Source organism: Dicentrarchus labrax, unplaced genomic scaffold (genome assembly GCF_905237075.1).
Source record: "Dicentrarchus labrax unplaced genomic scaffold, dlabrax2021, whole genome shotgun sequence".
NCBI classification, from domain to species: domain Eukaryota; kingdom Metazoa; phylum Chordata; class Actinopteri; family Moronidae; genus Dicentrarchus; species Dicentrarchus labrax.
The window spans coordinates 1677445-1694277 of NW_026136702.1; the positions used below are offsets into that span (position 1 = coordinate 1677445).

Consider the following 16833-nt stretch of genomic DNA (forward strand, 5'->3'; position numbering starts at 1 on the left):
AAGCAGAGAGATTCAACAAATAATAATATAAAATCAGATTCAACAAATAAAATAAAATCAGAGAGATTCAACAAATAAAATAAAATCAGAGAGATTCAACAAATAAAATAAAATCAGAGAGATTCAACAAATAAAATAAAACCAGAGAGATTCAACAAATAAAATAAAACCAGAGAGATTCAACACATAATAATATAAAATCAGATTCAACAAATAATAATATAAAATCAAATTCAACAAATAAAATAAAATCAGAGAGATTCAACACATAAAATAAAATCAGAGAGATTCCACAAATAAAATAAAATCAGAGAGATTCAACAAATAATAAAATAAAATCAGAGAGATTCAACAAATAAAAGCAGAGAGATTCAACAAATAAAATAAAATCAGAGAGATTCAACAAATAAAATCAAATCAGATTCAACAAATAAAATAAAATCAGAGAGATTCAACAAATGAAATAAAATCAGATTCAACAAATAAAATAAAATCAGAGAGATTCAACAAATAAAATAAAATCAGAGAGATTCAACAAATAAAATAAAATCAGAGAGATTCAACAAATAAAATAAAATCAGAGAGATTCAACAAATAAAATCGGAGAGATTCAACAAATAAAATAAAATCAGAGATTCAACAAATAAAATAAAATCAGAGATTCAACAAATGAAATAAAATCAGAGAGATTCAACAAATAACAAAATAAAATCAGAGAGATTCAACAAATAAAATCGGAGAGATTCAACAAATAACAAAATAAAATCAGAGAGATTCAACAAATAAAATAAAATCAGAGAGATTCAACAAATAAAATCGGAGAGATTCAACAAATAACAAAATAAAATCAGAGAGATTCAACAAATAAAATAAAATCAGAGAGATTAAACAAATAAAATAAAATCAGGGATGTTGGAAAACGCTCAATTCATGATTTGATATCATTCATATTAAGATTGAAGATGAAAAAAATCAGACAAAAAACATATTCTGTATCAAATATTTTTATTTCTGAGGAACAAACTGATGTCTTTATGCCTTAATACCACAATTAATATATATATATATATTATCTAATATGTTAATATTTCTATTCTTTATTTAACTGAACAATAAATCAATTTTGTGCAACATTTCAATCAATTAAATGTATTATTTGTATAGCAGCTTTCACAGTGTGTCACAGATGATTGACAAGCTGATGATAAGACAGAATAGAATACAAACTAGATAAGGTAGATTCAGAATTAAAATATAAAGATAATTAAAGCTGCAGGTGTGTGAGTTTATCATGAGTGGACCACAACCTGAAAATCTCATGTAAATTAGATCATAATCACCACACAAGGCTTACTTTCTATTGCCAGTAGGTGGCAATATCACTGACTATATATTGGCATGTAGATGAGTTCAGGGCCGGACTCTTATTAAACATGAAGTTTGGTGGAGATTGGACCATGTATGCTGAAGTTCAACTTCCTGTTTCATGACAGAAGCTGCAGATACATCCAGATATGTTACAGAGCAAACTAGAGTCTGTGGGAATGGACCTTAGAAAAACCCTCACTTCTTTAAATGACCGAGACAAGTTATGCATGTTAGAGCCGGCGTAGAATTGTGACTGTTTAACAAAGAGGCTTGAAGAGCAGGCCGTCCCTCGCTATATATATATATAACAGAGACTTGGAGAATATACTTGGAGAGGTCAGTCAGTGAAAAGATGCTGTTTATTGTGGAGTCCAGAGGAAACAACTTGATGTGTAACATTTACAAGAAGACCCAAATAAAGAACATCTGTCATAGACAGCATTTCACTAAGTTCATAAAGTTTCTTCTCACTCAATAACTCCCAAACTGAGATTTTTCAAGGTAGTCTGGTGATATTGCAGTTCAGTCAAATGAGTTCAATTTATACCCTGAATGGGCAATGTATCTCAGGAGTGAGAAAATACATTTATGCCCATTTAAAGCTGTAATCTATAGCTATAATAATGTAACATTTCCTCATTAAACAGTGTATAAACTTTAGAGCTATGTCCTATATGTAGTTAAGTTGTGTCTCAAATTGAAGCAGTTGTTCCTAGCTCGTTCCACTTTACAGGAATTTGAGCTTTTGTGTCAGACCAGCTATTCCAGCTATTTTTCCCTGTAATATCTAAAAAAATGCCACAAGATGGCGACAAATAGCCACACTAAAAATAACCTGTGATAGCAGATTGCCTCCAGCCCTACTGCCTGCTGCCAATGAACACCTGAAATCAGTTCAAGCAATCACTGCGCACACACAGTGTCCCTCTACAACTGTCTGTAAAGACACCATGAGGAACAAATATCTCAAAAAAATATATGTTTTGTACTTTATTCATAAGCAATGCTGCTGGATCCCTCTTGTATTTGTTGTTGTTTTTGTTCTTCTTCCGTTCTCCGCTATAATGTTGGTGCAGCAAAAACTAGGCTTGTTGAAGATGAACTGCCCCTCACCTGGAAAATGGACGAGATCAGGCAGCAGCAGCAGGAGGAGGTGACAATACGCTGCAGTCAGTTTCCAGCAGCCTTCAAAAAAATAAACACAAAGTCACAGAAATATTTACATACCTGTAGTTTCAGAATGAGATTTATTGCCAGGTAGGTTTTTACACATACAAAGAATTTGTCTTGGTGCAATGGTACGGAAGCGTATTGCATTCACTTGAAAATGTATTTTTGGTTTGTTTTTCTAAGTAATTATTTCGTTTTTTTCTGAGTAATTTTTTTTGGTTTGTTTTTCTGAGTTTAGAGAGCATTTGAAACAAGTTCAGTCAAGTTTTACTTTGATCTGGGTTTAAGACACTGGGAGATAGTCCGGTCTTTGAGTCATATAGATGGTATTATCATTAGTTTGTCGACTCTATGCAGGCACCTGAGGACTTTGCGGTTGTTCTGAAGGAAAGCCCATTCAGATCTGCTAGACATAGCAGTGTTTGTCCAGGATCAGCTGGACAGATATGGCATGCTCCATGGATACAAGATGATGCATTTGAAATGCATTCAGGCTGGCTACATGGTGACTCAAGAGACGATCAGGAGACTGCTGAAAATATTGGATCTGCACGGTGTGCAGCTGAGGCGCTGGAATTGCCTTCGGCGGCGTATGTACCAGAATCCAGGCCCAAACTTTTGGTGGCATGTAGACTCGTATGATAAACTCAAACCGTACGGGATCTGCATCAATAGTGCAATAGATTGGTTTTCACAAATGGTGATTTGGCTACATGCTTACTCTACAAACAGTGATCCCAAGATAATCGCGCAATTCTTCATTGATGAGGTGTCATCAAGGAATGGAACTGCTGCCCGAATTCGTTCGGACCTCTGAACTGAGAATTGATACGTTGAACAAATGCAGATGTTCTTGAGGCACGATCATCTGGACAACTTTTCGCACAGATGTTATCTGTATGGATCGAGCAATCACAACCAAAGAATAGAGAACTGGTGGGGCTTTTTAAGGAGGCAGCAAGCACAGTTCTGGATGAACCTGTTCCAAGATTTAAAAGACTCAGACTCCTTTTCTGGTGACATCCTAGACAAAGTCTCATTCAGTTCACATCTTGAAATAATAGAGGTCAGAACTGCAATACGTTTATGTTGTTTTTTTTCTTTAGTGCTATATTATGTCAGAACAATACTGTGACACCTTCTTAGTGGTTAAAGTTAATGTTTTACTTCACCAAAAGCAGTAGTACCGCCCTGTGTAGTGGGTTAGTTTTAGTGTGGTGTTACTAATATCATAGGCCTACTGATATAAGTGAAAAGAGCTCACTCCATGTAGGCTTTATTCAAAACCTTACTAAAGTGAAAGGACAGTATTATCAGCAGTATATATTCAAAGTACTTAAAGTAGGAAAAGTATGTTCCCTGTCAGTGTTCTGATGTTTTTAATTGCATGATAGTTTACAATTGCAGATGTTTCAGTTGGAGCTCATTTGATCTACATTACTGGCTAGTTTAATGCATTATGATATCTACTGCAATTGGTAAAGCAAATGTGTGACCTGATTTTCTCACTTTCTATTTTTATTTATATGTACAGAGAACTGAAAGAAGTTGTTCACCTCTGGAACACTCACAGAATTCGCCCATGCAGAAATGCTGTGTCTCCAGGTGGGCGCCCAGTGATGATGTACACCCTACCCCAACCTTTTGGTGCCAGAGAGTACCTGAAAGAGGTATCCCAACAAAAGATAGAAGCCTGCAGAGAGGAATGCCTTCAGAGAGGACCTTATCCCTGTGATGATACAGTGTTTGACATTTGCTGCCTTGCCATGGCAGAAAACAGTCTTCATCCACCCAGCTCTCCAGAGGAACCATTGAGCTTTACATGTTCATACGTGCTTACATAGGAGCTCAAATTTAATGATCACAACCTGCTCTACTGGATCAAATGACTGGATGTAAGCCTCCACATAAGGGTAGAAAATCTTATCGACCATGAATTTCAGCGTAAAGGGTATTGAGTTTAAACAGTAAATAACTGTGAACTCTTTACTAATGGACATCCCCTTTGTGCTTTTATATCCTCTTTCTATTCAATATGGAAAAATTACACATCAAAATAAGTGCTTACAGTCCAATAGCTGCACATGAAATATCACATCACATGTTACATGTTGTGAAAAAAATTGTAAAAAGAGCAGCCTACAAAAAGGACAGTCATTATAAATAATAAATCAAACAGGTTATAATATCTTGTCCACAATGGTGTCTATGCTGAATGTCAAATGTAGCTCTTACAGACACAATACCTGTTAACACAGGAAATAACAAACCACTGAGCAGAGCTGACATGATGTAACATCAGGACCAATGATCTCTACCTGTTGATATTTGGATGATGATGGATGATGTCAGGAGGATGTTGGGCGGAGCTGTGTGGGAAATTATGGGATGTCACCAAACTACCTGCATTAATTGGGTGAGTTGCCCCACCCCCAACAGGTGCAACAACAACAACAAAGTGGAGGGATGAATAAAAATGGCTCTCAGGTCGGTTTCTGTTGTCCCCTTTAAACCATTGTTACTCCAACAAATGGTGCCCAGTGTGAGGCAAAGTCTGAGTAGTAGTATATAGTTACTGAGACAGATAAAACATGTTATTAGTTTATAAAATGTGATGCAATATTACAGATTCAACCACCAACAGTATCTAAAAGAGTTGAAATGATCTCAACTACTACAACACTAAAATACGTGTTACACATGAATGCATCAGGAGTAATAATCCAACAATATCATATATAACAGTGTAACACTCACAGGGGACACTTTTATTAATTATTAGTACTTTTACTTTTGATACTTTAGTGACATTTTTAATGCAGGACTTTTACTTGTGGTGGAGTATTTTTATATTGCAGTACTGCTACTTTTACTTTTAAGTAAATGATCTGAATACTTCCTCCACCACTGCACACTGGGAGTCACCAGCAGGTTTATTTCTTTAAAACTTTATTGAACAAGAATGACAAAGACAGACAGAAATCATACACTGTGGCAACATCACAGTGACATCAGGACAAGAAAGTTAAAGAAAAAGAAAAACTGAATAAAGTAGTTTTTCCAAGTTTTAAATTGAATGTTTTACAAGGAATAATCAGTAAAAGCAAACATGTTGATAAGAAAGGAAACATTCAGAGTAAACAAATTGAAATTTTACACAATGAGACAAAAAAATTGCAAAATAGAAAAAACAAACCAAAAAAGAGTGTAAAGCTGCAGATTATTGAGTGTTTGACGTCAGACTAATGTGACACTATCTCTACTGTACTAATGCCAACATGTCAGTCTGATCACTTTTAAATTTGTTCATGAAATTAATCATTAGACTTTATCTCATTTCAAAGAACTTTTGGACTCTTTCACTTTTAATATAAAGTATGAAGCTGGATTTAACTAATCCTTCATTTTATACAGTGTTGGATCCATTTGGACAGTTTTGCTTTGACATCATTTAGATGTGGTTTCCAGCATCATTTATTATCTAGAATCATCCCAAAACTTTGATTTCTTTTGATTTTAACCTGACTTATCAAAGTTTGTACATTTGTTCCACGATGACCAAAGATGATGAATTTAGTTTGTTCCAATCAAAGCCACTCTTTACACCTTGGAACTATTTTTACACAGATGCTGAATTTGATCCTGAAAGACTCTTGTTTGACATTTGAACACATTTTTCTTCACAGAAACAAAAGTTTTAAGACAACAAAGTTCAGTTTTAGACTCAAAGTTGAATATTTGTTCACACTTTAATATTTGAGTCATAAAAACACTTTCCCTCTAACTGTGCTTTCAAAAAGAAGAAGATTTGAAAAACAAGCAGCCACATTTGATCCTAAAAATGTTCATTTTTCTCAGAGTTATAGAAGAAGATCAATTCTTTCTATCATTTCTTTATCTCTACGTCTGCAGGCTGCACATTACCCTCACACATGATCCCTTCATCCCAGCATGCTTTGCTCTTCTCTTCCTTCAGCCTCCTCTTCCTCCTCTATTACAGTAAACACATCAGGTTGGTACTAACTAACATCAGCTGTGTGTGATCCTGTACAGACTGAACTATCTGGTCAGCAGTGAGAAAGTTTCTCTCTCCCTCCTACAGAGGACACAGAGGAACTGTAAGACCAGAACCTGAATCCAGGATAAAGAGGTTCAGTGAATGTGGTGTTGAAGGTGTGGAGGTGGATCAGTGTGTCAGAGGAGACTGTGTAGAAGGACAGAGTGCCAGCAGGACAGTCCACATACACTGCTACTCTACCAGAGGGGGAGGAGGAGGAGGAGGAGGAGGAGGAGGAGGAGGAGGAGATGGGTGTTTGTCTGTTATTGTGACGGACAGAGTAACCACCATCAGAGCAGTGCAGACACCAGGACTGATCATTGTATCCAGACACACAGTCTATACTGTCTCCTCTCCTGCTGATTCCTCTGTAACTCACTGATATAGAAACTCTTCCTCTCCACTCGACCTCCCAGTAACAGCGACCAGTCAGACCATTTCTACACAGCAGCAGAGGCCAGCGGTTAAATCTGTCTGGATGATCAGGATATGACTGATCCTTCTTTACTAATGTCATCTTCCTGTTGTTGTCAGACAGTTTGATGTTTCTGTGTACTGTGTTTGTGTCGACTGTGAGTTCACAGGAATCTGATGGAGAGAACAAGACACAATACAGCAGCAGTTATTGATCTATCATCTGATCATTGATTGACACTTTGATGATGACATCAGAGCTATGAATGAGTGATGTCACAGTGTGAAGATGGTTGAATGTGTGCTGCTTTGTTTTCACACTTACACTTCCTCAGACCTGGTCTCAACCATCGGACTCCAGCAGGCTCCACCCTGAAAGGAGGAGGGGGGTCAGAGCAGCATGGAAACATGGACATTACATCGCTCTCATACACAGAGCTTATTCTCTACAAATGGACTTACATCTTCACATGGAGCACTTATTATTAATCAGCTGATAATGACATAGTCTTTGGTGTGTATCATTGTATGATCCCTGGAGAAGTGGGTATACTCTCAATAATCTTTGCCCTTTTTAAACGCAGCCCAGAAAAACGCCCTGTTTTAGAAACAGTGACATGTAATTTATTAGATATATTATATATTCTAATATTATTATATCTATTTAGTTTACCCAAAAATCCGTCAGTAGTATTTGCTCATTCTCACATAATGTTTGCTGCTTGATCTCAGGGAGGAAGGATTATGAAATTACTGAACCAATACTGGCCCACAGACTAGTGAGAGACAACTATGCATTTTGAGTGAACTATTCCTTATTCCTGGAAGGACACCTATTCTCTCACTTGGCAAGTCAGTAGTTTCTTTTGTAAACTGTCTTTGAACAGCTGATTGCAACAGATAGCGTGGGCCAGAGTGTGCCACTATTATAAAATGAACATGACTTGATCAGGAGCAGTTTGTAGGTATTACTGGTCACACAGGCAGCCTGCATGAATGGAAAATATAGATGAGGCAAACATGGTGTTTCAGTTATTTTTTGAACATTTATTTAAATAAAATACTTCAGATCTGAATTTGACAATGCATCCTTGTTCATATTTCACCTTAGATTTAAAAAAACGTAAATCATTCTCTTCCACACATCAAAACCAATCAGATAAACTCAAAGTGCACTGTTGTAAAATTGAAATAAACACTATTTTAGCATAACTCGTTAGATATATATAAGTATCATATGATGATTGAACATAATATATATGCATTTACAACACATCAACAGTGATATAGTCTCTGAACCCAGTACTGGGTTTCTAACCTTGCTCATACTACAGTATATTCCAGACAGTTTTCACACTGCACTGTCTAGAACGCACAGAAGAGGCAGCACGATGGCTCTTCAACCAGGTCCTTGTATACTTTCTAGTAGGGATGCAACGATACCACTTTTTTTCAAACCGATACGATACCGATACTTGGATCTGAGTACTTACCGATACCGAGTACCGATGCCGATACTTCTACCACAAAAAAATGCACTAAATTAGGTTTTGACCACAAAATGAATGTAGAGTAACCTAACAAAAACAGAATAGGCTATAACCTATAACTTTCCTTAAATGTAAATGTCAATTTTATATTTCCATTGAGTAGTGATTACTTTTGTACAGTATATTGATGTCTTGACTTGAACCTTTTCTGACAATATTGTTAGGTTAAAAATACAAGGCAATGCAGATTTAAGCTTAGGCCTGTAGTAGCCTAGGCCTAGTGATAGTTTTAGTTTTATCCTATAGTTTAGTTTATCCTATTTTACCCTACAGCAAGAACAGAAGGGATTTTGAAAATGAGATAAACGGGTCCAAAACGGACCCGGGCCAGATGAGCCAGGATTTTTATGAGTCCGTTGCGGGTCCGCGGCGGATGTATGTATCAATTTCCCAAACGGTCCGCGATCCGCCTTCGTAGCGGATCCGTCACTGAGAGCAAGTGGACGCCGATACGGGTCCGTTGGTATTGGTTCATGTTATCGATTAACTTTAACGAGTACGAGTACATTAGACTAGTATCGGCCCGATACCAGTATCGGTGCATCCCTAGCGAGGACGTTTGTAATTGTCAAATGAAATGTTTGTTTGGATAGCTCGCTTCATCTTACCGGTTCATTACAAATCCTAAAGGCAAATCATTTAAAGTAAACTTGTAAAAGTGAATTTGTCTTTAGCAATATTTACCTCGGCATGACCCGCCCTTCTCTGCCTCCGATTGGCTCATTCCTCGTCATGCCTAAAGTTAACCAATCCAATCAGTAAAGGCAGCGAGTATTGGCCAATTAGAGGCAGAGTAGCGTGGGTCATGGCTTCACCATCCTAGGGAAAAAAATGGGCAATTTGGCTCGCAGATACTACTGATTGGTGGCATCAGGGGGGTTAAGAAATGGGTGTACGCAATGCTGACTGAAAAATAAGCGCCGTATACCCGCGTATACCCTGGACTACTAATGTAATGTTTTAAGCCAATTGTTAGTTTGGTTAAGGAACAGCTCATAGCAGGGTAAAATATTAAAGGTGCATTGCACTTATTTTGTGTTGATATTAAAATCATTCAGCTTTAAATTGGTTATATATTTTAATGATTTGTTACCCAACTACATTGTGTTTGAGCTGGTTTTGTTTATTAAATTGTACATGATAAATACATAAATATTTCCAATTTAACTCCATGTTTATAGTCTAAAATATTAAATGATGTATGGAACAGTTAAAAACAATGTTGCATATAGAAAGAAAATAATAATAAATAATTCGTTTATCGATGTTAAAATACCAAGTGTTAAGGTTTATAGAAATTCATGATTGAGATTTGTTGGTGCATAGAATACCAGTTGCTATTACATTTGGTAGTTCATTCCATTGTAGTCATTAGTCATTGGTTATTGATGCACTAAGTTAATGAGGTCTCATGTTAGAAATAAGAACAGAACAGAGTAACTTAATACTCAGCACTACTTGTGCAGGTTGGTTTATTGAGCTACCAGAAAGAATCTAGAGGATCCAATGATGGCGAGCCCAGCCCAGAGTGACTGTGGAGGGTTGGGGACGCGGTGAGGCCGCCACACGACCAGCCACAGAGGACATCGGACTAGTTTGCACATTCAGGAACAGATAAGACTGTGTACACTAGGGCTGAACGATTTGGGAAAATAATCTAATTGCGATTTTTTTCCCCCAATATTGCAATTCTGATTTTATATGCAATTTTTTATTTATTATTTATTTTATCCTCTTTTTTTCCCAACAAAACATAATGAATGATTTAAATATGACCAACACAATATTAGATACATTTAGTGTAAAATGTTCTTCCCCATAGGCTGGGCCTATTTGTTAAATTAATTAAATTAAAAGATGTATGACTGAACTACATGACATTTTTATTTAACTGCCCATTACAGAAACATCTGTGGCTTTGCCACTGTGCATTTAAGTAATTTAAACAAAGGCATGCACTGTGTGCAAAATGTACAGTCTTAAGAAAAAAATCATTTAAAATGATATGTATCTTACTGCTCCCAAGTCAGTAACATTTCACACAACTGAAACATGGAATTTGCCTCTACTACTTTGAAAATGTTTTGTAAAATCAAAGTAAATAAAATTATAAATAAAAAATGGAGAAATGCACTTTTAAATTAGACAATAAAAAACAATTTGAATATTATAGTATAGATCAACCTCAAGTACACAACAATAACACACCACACAGACTAAAGTTCACTATGAGTATGGCACTCATATCAGTAGTGGTAGCAAAAAACTCCACCGTTTTAAGCTCCGGGGCGACTTTCTCTTTGCACTTTTTGTACAGCTCCGGTATGGCAGTCTGACTGAAGTATGTACGGGAGGGTGTACTGTACCGTTTATCAGTGTATTTATCAATGCCATGAACCCAGGCTTGGTCACCGTGCTGAGAGGCATCATATCTTTGGCTATGAACTCGGTGATTGCCCGAGTGATTTCCCTGTGCCGTTTTGAATTACGTTCATATGGAGTGACACTTTCAAAAATTTCGGTCAGGGATCCCTGTCTTGCGGTATTTGGCTTGTCTGGCGCACTGGTGCTCTGGTGCTCGGCATTTTGGCCATATAACTGCCATACATTGATTTGTGGTATTTTTTAAGTGCTGGAACAAGTTTGTAGTGTTACCCTGTGAAGTAGCAACGGGAGCATGGCATGCTCTGCACAACACCTGACGCTGCGCAGCATCTTCTTTTTGAAACCAAAAAGTTCCACACCACCGACGTGCTGTTCCTCTTCGAGACTAAAGTCTGAGCTGTGTCAGTTTCTGACTGTTCCGTTGAGCCAGAGGCCATTGCGCAACAGCTTACAGGGCAGCATGAAAAGTTGATGCAGCCGAGCTCTCCACTCTTTCACTCGCGCCACGTGACCACCTTGTAATCGCGCAAGTTGTGGTCAGAAAATCGCGTTTTATCATATCGCGATATTATTGCATATGCAATTAATCGTTCAGCCCTAGTGTACACACTATTAACTCTACCTTGAACCTTGAACTCTGAACTCAATACCTGACTCCTTAAAGGACTATTTCTTTTCTTTTATTATTTTACATCTGAGAGAGCTCTATTTGATTTTGTAAATTTTTATTTTCATTCCATGTGAATTGCTGATCATATTGTTGGATTGGTTGAGGCAATAAATACTGTCAACTGTTCAATTCCCAAACTAACTCGTCCTGAGTTATTAAAGGCACCGTACCTCTGACCTAGGTAGATGTTAGTTGCTCTACTATTACTTCCTTTGGGTAAGCCTTAGGGGCACTACATGTTCATTTGATAACTGGCTGTATGAGTTTTACTTTGGGTCAGATACACAGTTCTTGACTCCTAAAATTCCTCTTTGGTATGTCAGGTTCCAGCAGCAGAGGCAAAATAAAACTACTCTAAAATATGAGGATAGAAAGAACAGATTAATGAATCCTCACCTGATGATTTGTGTACAGTGTGGACTCTTCAGTCCCACATTCAGCAGCTTCAGTCCTGAATCCTGCAGGTTGTTGTTACTCAGGTCCAGCTCTATCAGACTAGAGGACTCGGAGCTGAGAACTGAGGACAGAGCTTCACAGCTTCTCTCTGAGAGGTTACAGCCACTCATTCTGTAGAGACAATGATCAACATGAAGAAATGATAAGATATTCAAGGGATCATACCTGACAAGCTCTATGTTCTATGGTTGTAAAAAGATGACATTATTATTTTTATTATTATTATTATTATTATTATCATTATTATTATTGTTATTATTATCATTATCATTATTATTATTATTATTATTATTATTATTGTTGTTATTATTATTATTATTATCATCAATATTATTAATATCATCATCATCGTTCACCATTACCCATCACGCTGGCCATTATCATCATCATCATTGGTATAGTTGTTGCTTTGTACCTTTGTCTCTGTGCTTTCCTCTTTACCCCTCTTTCTCTCTCTCTCTCTCTTTCTCTCTCTCTCTCTCTCTCTCTCTCTCTCTCCCACCTAGAGTCGGGGTCTGTCTGAGGTTCCTGGCTCTTAAAAGGAAGTTTTTCCTTGCTGCTGTCTCCAAGGTCTTGCTCATGGTGGTACTGTTGGGTCTCTGTAAATAATGTTATCAGGAGTTCAGTCTAGACCTGCTCTATTTGAAAAGTGTCCCGAGATAAATTTTGTACTGAATCAGTGCTATACAAATAAAACTGAATTGAACTGAATTCTCAATCTGAAGAACAGAGCTCTCCACATCTAATTTTCCCTCTTTCACTCTTCACTGTGATTTCTCCAGATCTCTTTATTTTATCTTCTGTTTTGGTCTGGTTTTGGTCTCTGGTCCTCTCTCCTTTCCCCTACAGCTGTCTCTCAGACTCAGGTTACCAAAGTCCTCTCTTTCCTCCTCCAGCCGTTCATTGGAAGTTCAGATTCATTCAAATATCAAACATGTTTTTTTGAAGTTTACAAAAGTATTGTAGTTTGAGATTTGATGTGTGCCCCAGGTATTCAACTGCATTTGTCCAACGGTCAGAATTTTTATAAGCAAACCCTGTGGGAGCCGGACTATGAAAAAATTGTAATGTATCCTATTAAAGAAACTGATGTTATTTTTATTAGCCTATATCAATGTCAACAGATTAGAAATATTAGAATTCATAACTAGATACTAAAAAGTACTTTCAGCCCTCCACCAAGGAGGCAGCTCACTGAGGAGTGATGGTTAAAGTCTGTAAGAATGCAGTCCTGATTGGTAGCAAATATTAATCACCTTTAACGTTTTTACACTGTTATGCAGTTGCATTATTATTGTTCATGTGCCTGCACGAGTAAGATATGAAAGTAAAACAATTTGACATAGGGGCCAATTGGCTCTTGGGCTGATATTTACCTTGCTTTAACTAAAGATAAAGTATACTATGATCTCACCTGAGAGTCTCCAGTGTACAGTGTGGACTCTTCAGTCCCACATACAGCAGCTTCAGTCCTGAATCCTGCAGGTTGTTGTTACTCAGGTCCAGCTCTCTCAGACTAGAGGACTGGGAGCTGAGAACTGAGGACAGAGCTTCACAACTTCTCTCTGAGAGGTTACAGCCACTCAGTCTGTAGAGACAATGATCAGCAATGAAAGAAAATAACATTTGTGTTATTAATATATTCATAATGAAAAACAAGCAGTTGATAGAAAAGATAGCAGAGTATTTAAGTAATGATACAGAAATCCAACTCTGTCTGTACTTACAGAGCTTTGTTGGAGGCTTTGACCACTGGCAGCAGCCTCAGAAGAGCCTCCTCTGAAGCAGAGTATTTCTTCAGGTCAAACACGTCCAAATCTTTTCCTGATGACAGTAGGATGAAGACCAGAACTGACCACTGAGCAGGAGACATATCTGTGGAGAGACTTCCTGAACTCAGGGACTGTTGGATCTGATCCACTAGAGAACGATCATTCAGTTCATTCAGACAGTGGAACAGATTGATGCTTCTCTCTGCAGAGGGAGTCTCTTCGATCTTCTTCTTGATGTACTGGACTGTTTCCTGATTGGTCTGTGAGATACTTCCTGTCTGTGTCAGCAGACCTTGTAGGAGATTCTGATTGGTCCACAGTGAAAGGCCCAGGAGGAAGCGGAGGAACAAGTCCATGTGTCCATTTGGACTCCGTAAGGCCTTGTCCACAGCACTCTGGTGGAGATCCTTTAGATTACTTTTGTCTTTAACTAATTTAGACCACCAGGATGTTGTTTGTTGTTCTGCCAGCAGATTGACTCCAGAGCTGATGAATGTCAGATGGACATGAAGAGCAGCCAGAAACTCCTGAACGCTCAGATGGACGAAGCAGAAGACCTTGTCCTGGTACAGTCCTCTCTCCTCTTTAAAGATCTGTGTGAACACTCCTGAGTACACTGAGGCTGCTCTGATATTGATGCCACACTCTTTCAGGTCTGATTCATAGAAGATCAGGTTGCCTTTCTGCAGCTGCTCAAAAGCCAGTTTTCCCAGAGACTTAATCATCTTCCTGCTCTTTTTATTCCAGTGTGGATCTGTCTCAGATCCTCCATCATACTTGACATTCTTCAGCTTTGACTGAACCACCAGGAAGTGGATGTACATCTCAGTCAGGGTCTTGGGCAGCTCTCCTTCCTCTCTGGTCTTCAACACATCCTCCAGAACTGTAGCAGTGATCCAGCAGAAGACTGGGATGTGGCACATGATGTGGACGCTTCGTGATGTCTTGATGTGGGAGATGATTCTGTTGGCCTGCTCCTGATCTCTGAACCTCTTCCTGAAGTACTCCTCCTTCTGTGGGTCAGTGAACCCTCTGACCTCTGTCACCATGTCAACACACTCAGGAGGGATCTGATTGGCTGCTGCAGGTCGTGTGGTTATCCAGAGGCGAGCAGAGGGAAGCAGTTTCCCCCTGATGAGTTTTGTCAGCAGCACATCCACTGAGGTGGACTCTGTAACATCAGTCAGGATCTCAGTGTTGTGGAAGTCCAGAGGAAGTCGACACTCATCCAGACCGTCAAAGATGAACACAACCTGGAACTCTTCAAACCTGCAGATTCCTGCTTCTTTGGTTTCAGTAAAGAAGTGATGAACAAGTTCCACCAAGCTGAACTTTTTCTCTTTCAGCACATTCAGCTCTCTGAAAGTGAATGGAAATGTGAACTGTATGTCCTGGTTGGCTTTGTCTTCAGCCCAGTCCAGAGTGAACTTCTGTGTTAAGACTGTTTTCCCAATGCCAGCCACTCCCTTTGTCATCACTGTTCTGATTGGTTCATCTCTTCCAGGTGAGGCTTTAAAGATGTCTTCTTGTCTGATTGTTGTTTCTGGTCTGTCTGGTTTCCTGGATGCTGTTTCAATCTGTCTGACCTCATGTTCATCATTGACCTCTGCAGTCCCTCCCTCTGTGATGTAGAGCTCTGTGTAGATCTGGTTCAGAAGGGTTTGGTTTCCTGCTTTAGCAATCCCCTCAAACACACACTGGAACTTCTTCTTTAGGTTAGATTTAAGTTCACACTGACGAACTCCAACAATATGTTCTTAATGAAGACACAGAAAAGAAGATCATTAAATGATTAATTAAAAAATAATATGATATTATAATATATAATATGATCTATAATATATACTGTATAGTTATATTAATAACATGATTCTTTCCACTAAAGCAGTGGTTCCCAAAATTTTACAGCTTGAAAGCCAAAAAGAAACTTTTTACAGAGTTAAACTTCTGGTGGTACCCAGCTGGTGGCAGCTACCTTGGAAATGCTTTTTGGGAGAACACTTGTTCTAGCTGGCTGTTGCTGCTCAGCTGTGTGAAACGGCTTTTACGAAACACACATCATGAATTTCCATATTTTTACTACAAAAAAAAAATAAGTGTACAGCACACACTAGTCAGAAGAGCATTTTATCTTCTTCTGTTTTAAGTATGAAAATGAATTCACATATAAAAGCATTGTTACACGACTTCCGGTCTAGCGGCCACTAAGATGGCAGCGTGAGAGAGAATCTCCCCGACCACTAGAATTTAAGTCCCCATTAACTTGACGAACTCGATTTAAAACTGATGGTAAAACATGGATAAGGGCAAGACTTCATTGCGAGATAGGCAAAGCAAAGTAAGACATAGGAAACCTGCACAGAATGCCGAAACACACGAAACCCAGAGTCCGGAGTCCCTCCCAGCTAGCTGTGGCTCACCAGCAAATGATGACGGAGAGGAAGGGGAAGCTAACATGGAGGCTAGCCTGAAAATAATTCTCGCAGTGATAAAAGATTTCCGACACGATAATAAGCAACAACTCGAGGAAATTAAAGAAGAGATCAGCAAAACCAAAAGAGACTCGACGAAGTAGAAGAGCGTGTTTCAGACACAGAGGAGAGAATGCAGTCGCTGGAAGAAGTGATGGAGGAGCTAACGAAACTTCAAGCTCACCTGGAAGAAAGACAGGAGGACCAGGAGGGGAGATCTAGACGAAACAACATTAGAATCTACTCCATCCCAGAGGGGTCAGAAAACGAGTCTTCGTCGATGATAGAGTTTGTTGGAAAACTGCTGAAACATGGCTTGTCTTTGTCAGAGGACGCGGACCTTAACATTGAACTTGGACCCGTGCCAAAGAGCTACAGAACAAAAGAGGAAATCTTACGAACAGCGTGGCAGAAAAGGGGCTTTATGTGGAAAAATAAACAAATCAATCTGAACAATGACTACGCATCGAGTGTGTTGAAGAAAAGGCAACAGTACATAGAGGCTAAGAGGGTCCTGAAG

General features: G+C 38.4%; 1 protein-coding gene and 1 long non-coding RNA gene across 2 annotated transcripts in view; one reads left to right on the forward strand and one right to left on the reverse strand.

Moving 5' to 3' along the window:
- The window catches only part of LOC127374105 (uncharacterized), a 34098-nt gene extending 18988 nt beyond the window's left edge, over positions 1-15110 (forward strand). The window contains exon 2 of the long non-coding RNA XR_007886997.1: positions 15007-15110. This is a non-coding gene — a long non-coding RNA (uncharacterized LOC127374105). The remainder of the gene's footprint in view (positions 1-15006) is intronic.
- The window catches only part of LOC127373978 (uncharacterized), a 423284-nt gene that overhangs the window by 72176 nt on the left and 334275 nt on the right, over positions 1-16833 (reverse strand). Inside the window, exons 35-36 of the mRNA XM_051418866.1 lie at positions 13485-13658; positions 12011-12181 (exon numbers count right to left, since the gene is read on the reverse strand). Coding sequence (XP_051274826.1) covers positions 12011-12181; positions 13485-13658 — 345 coding nt within the window. The remainder of the gene's footprint in view (positions 1-12010; positions 12182-13484; positions 13659-16833) is intronic.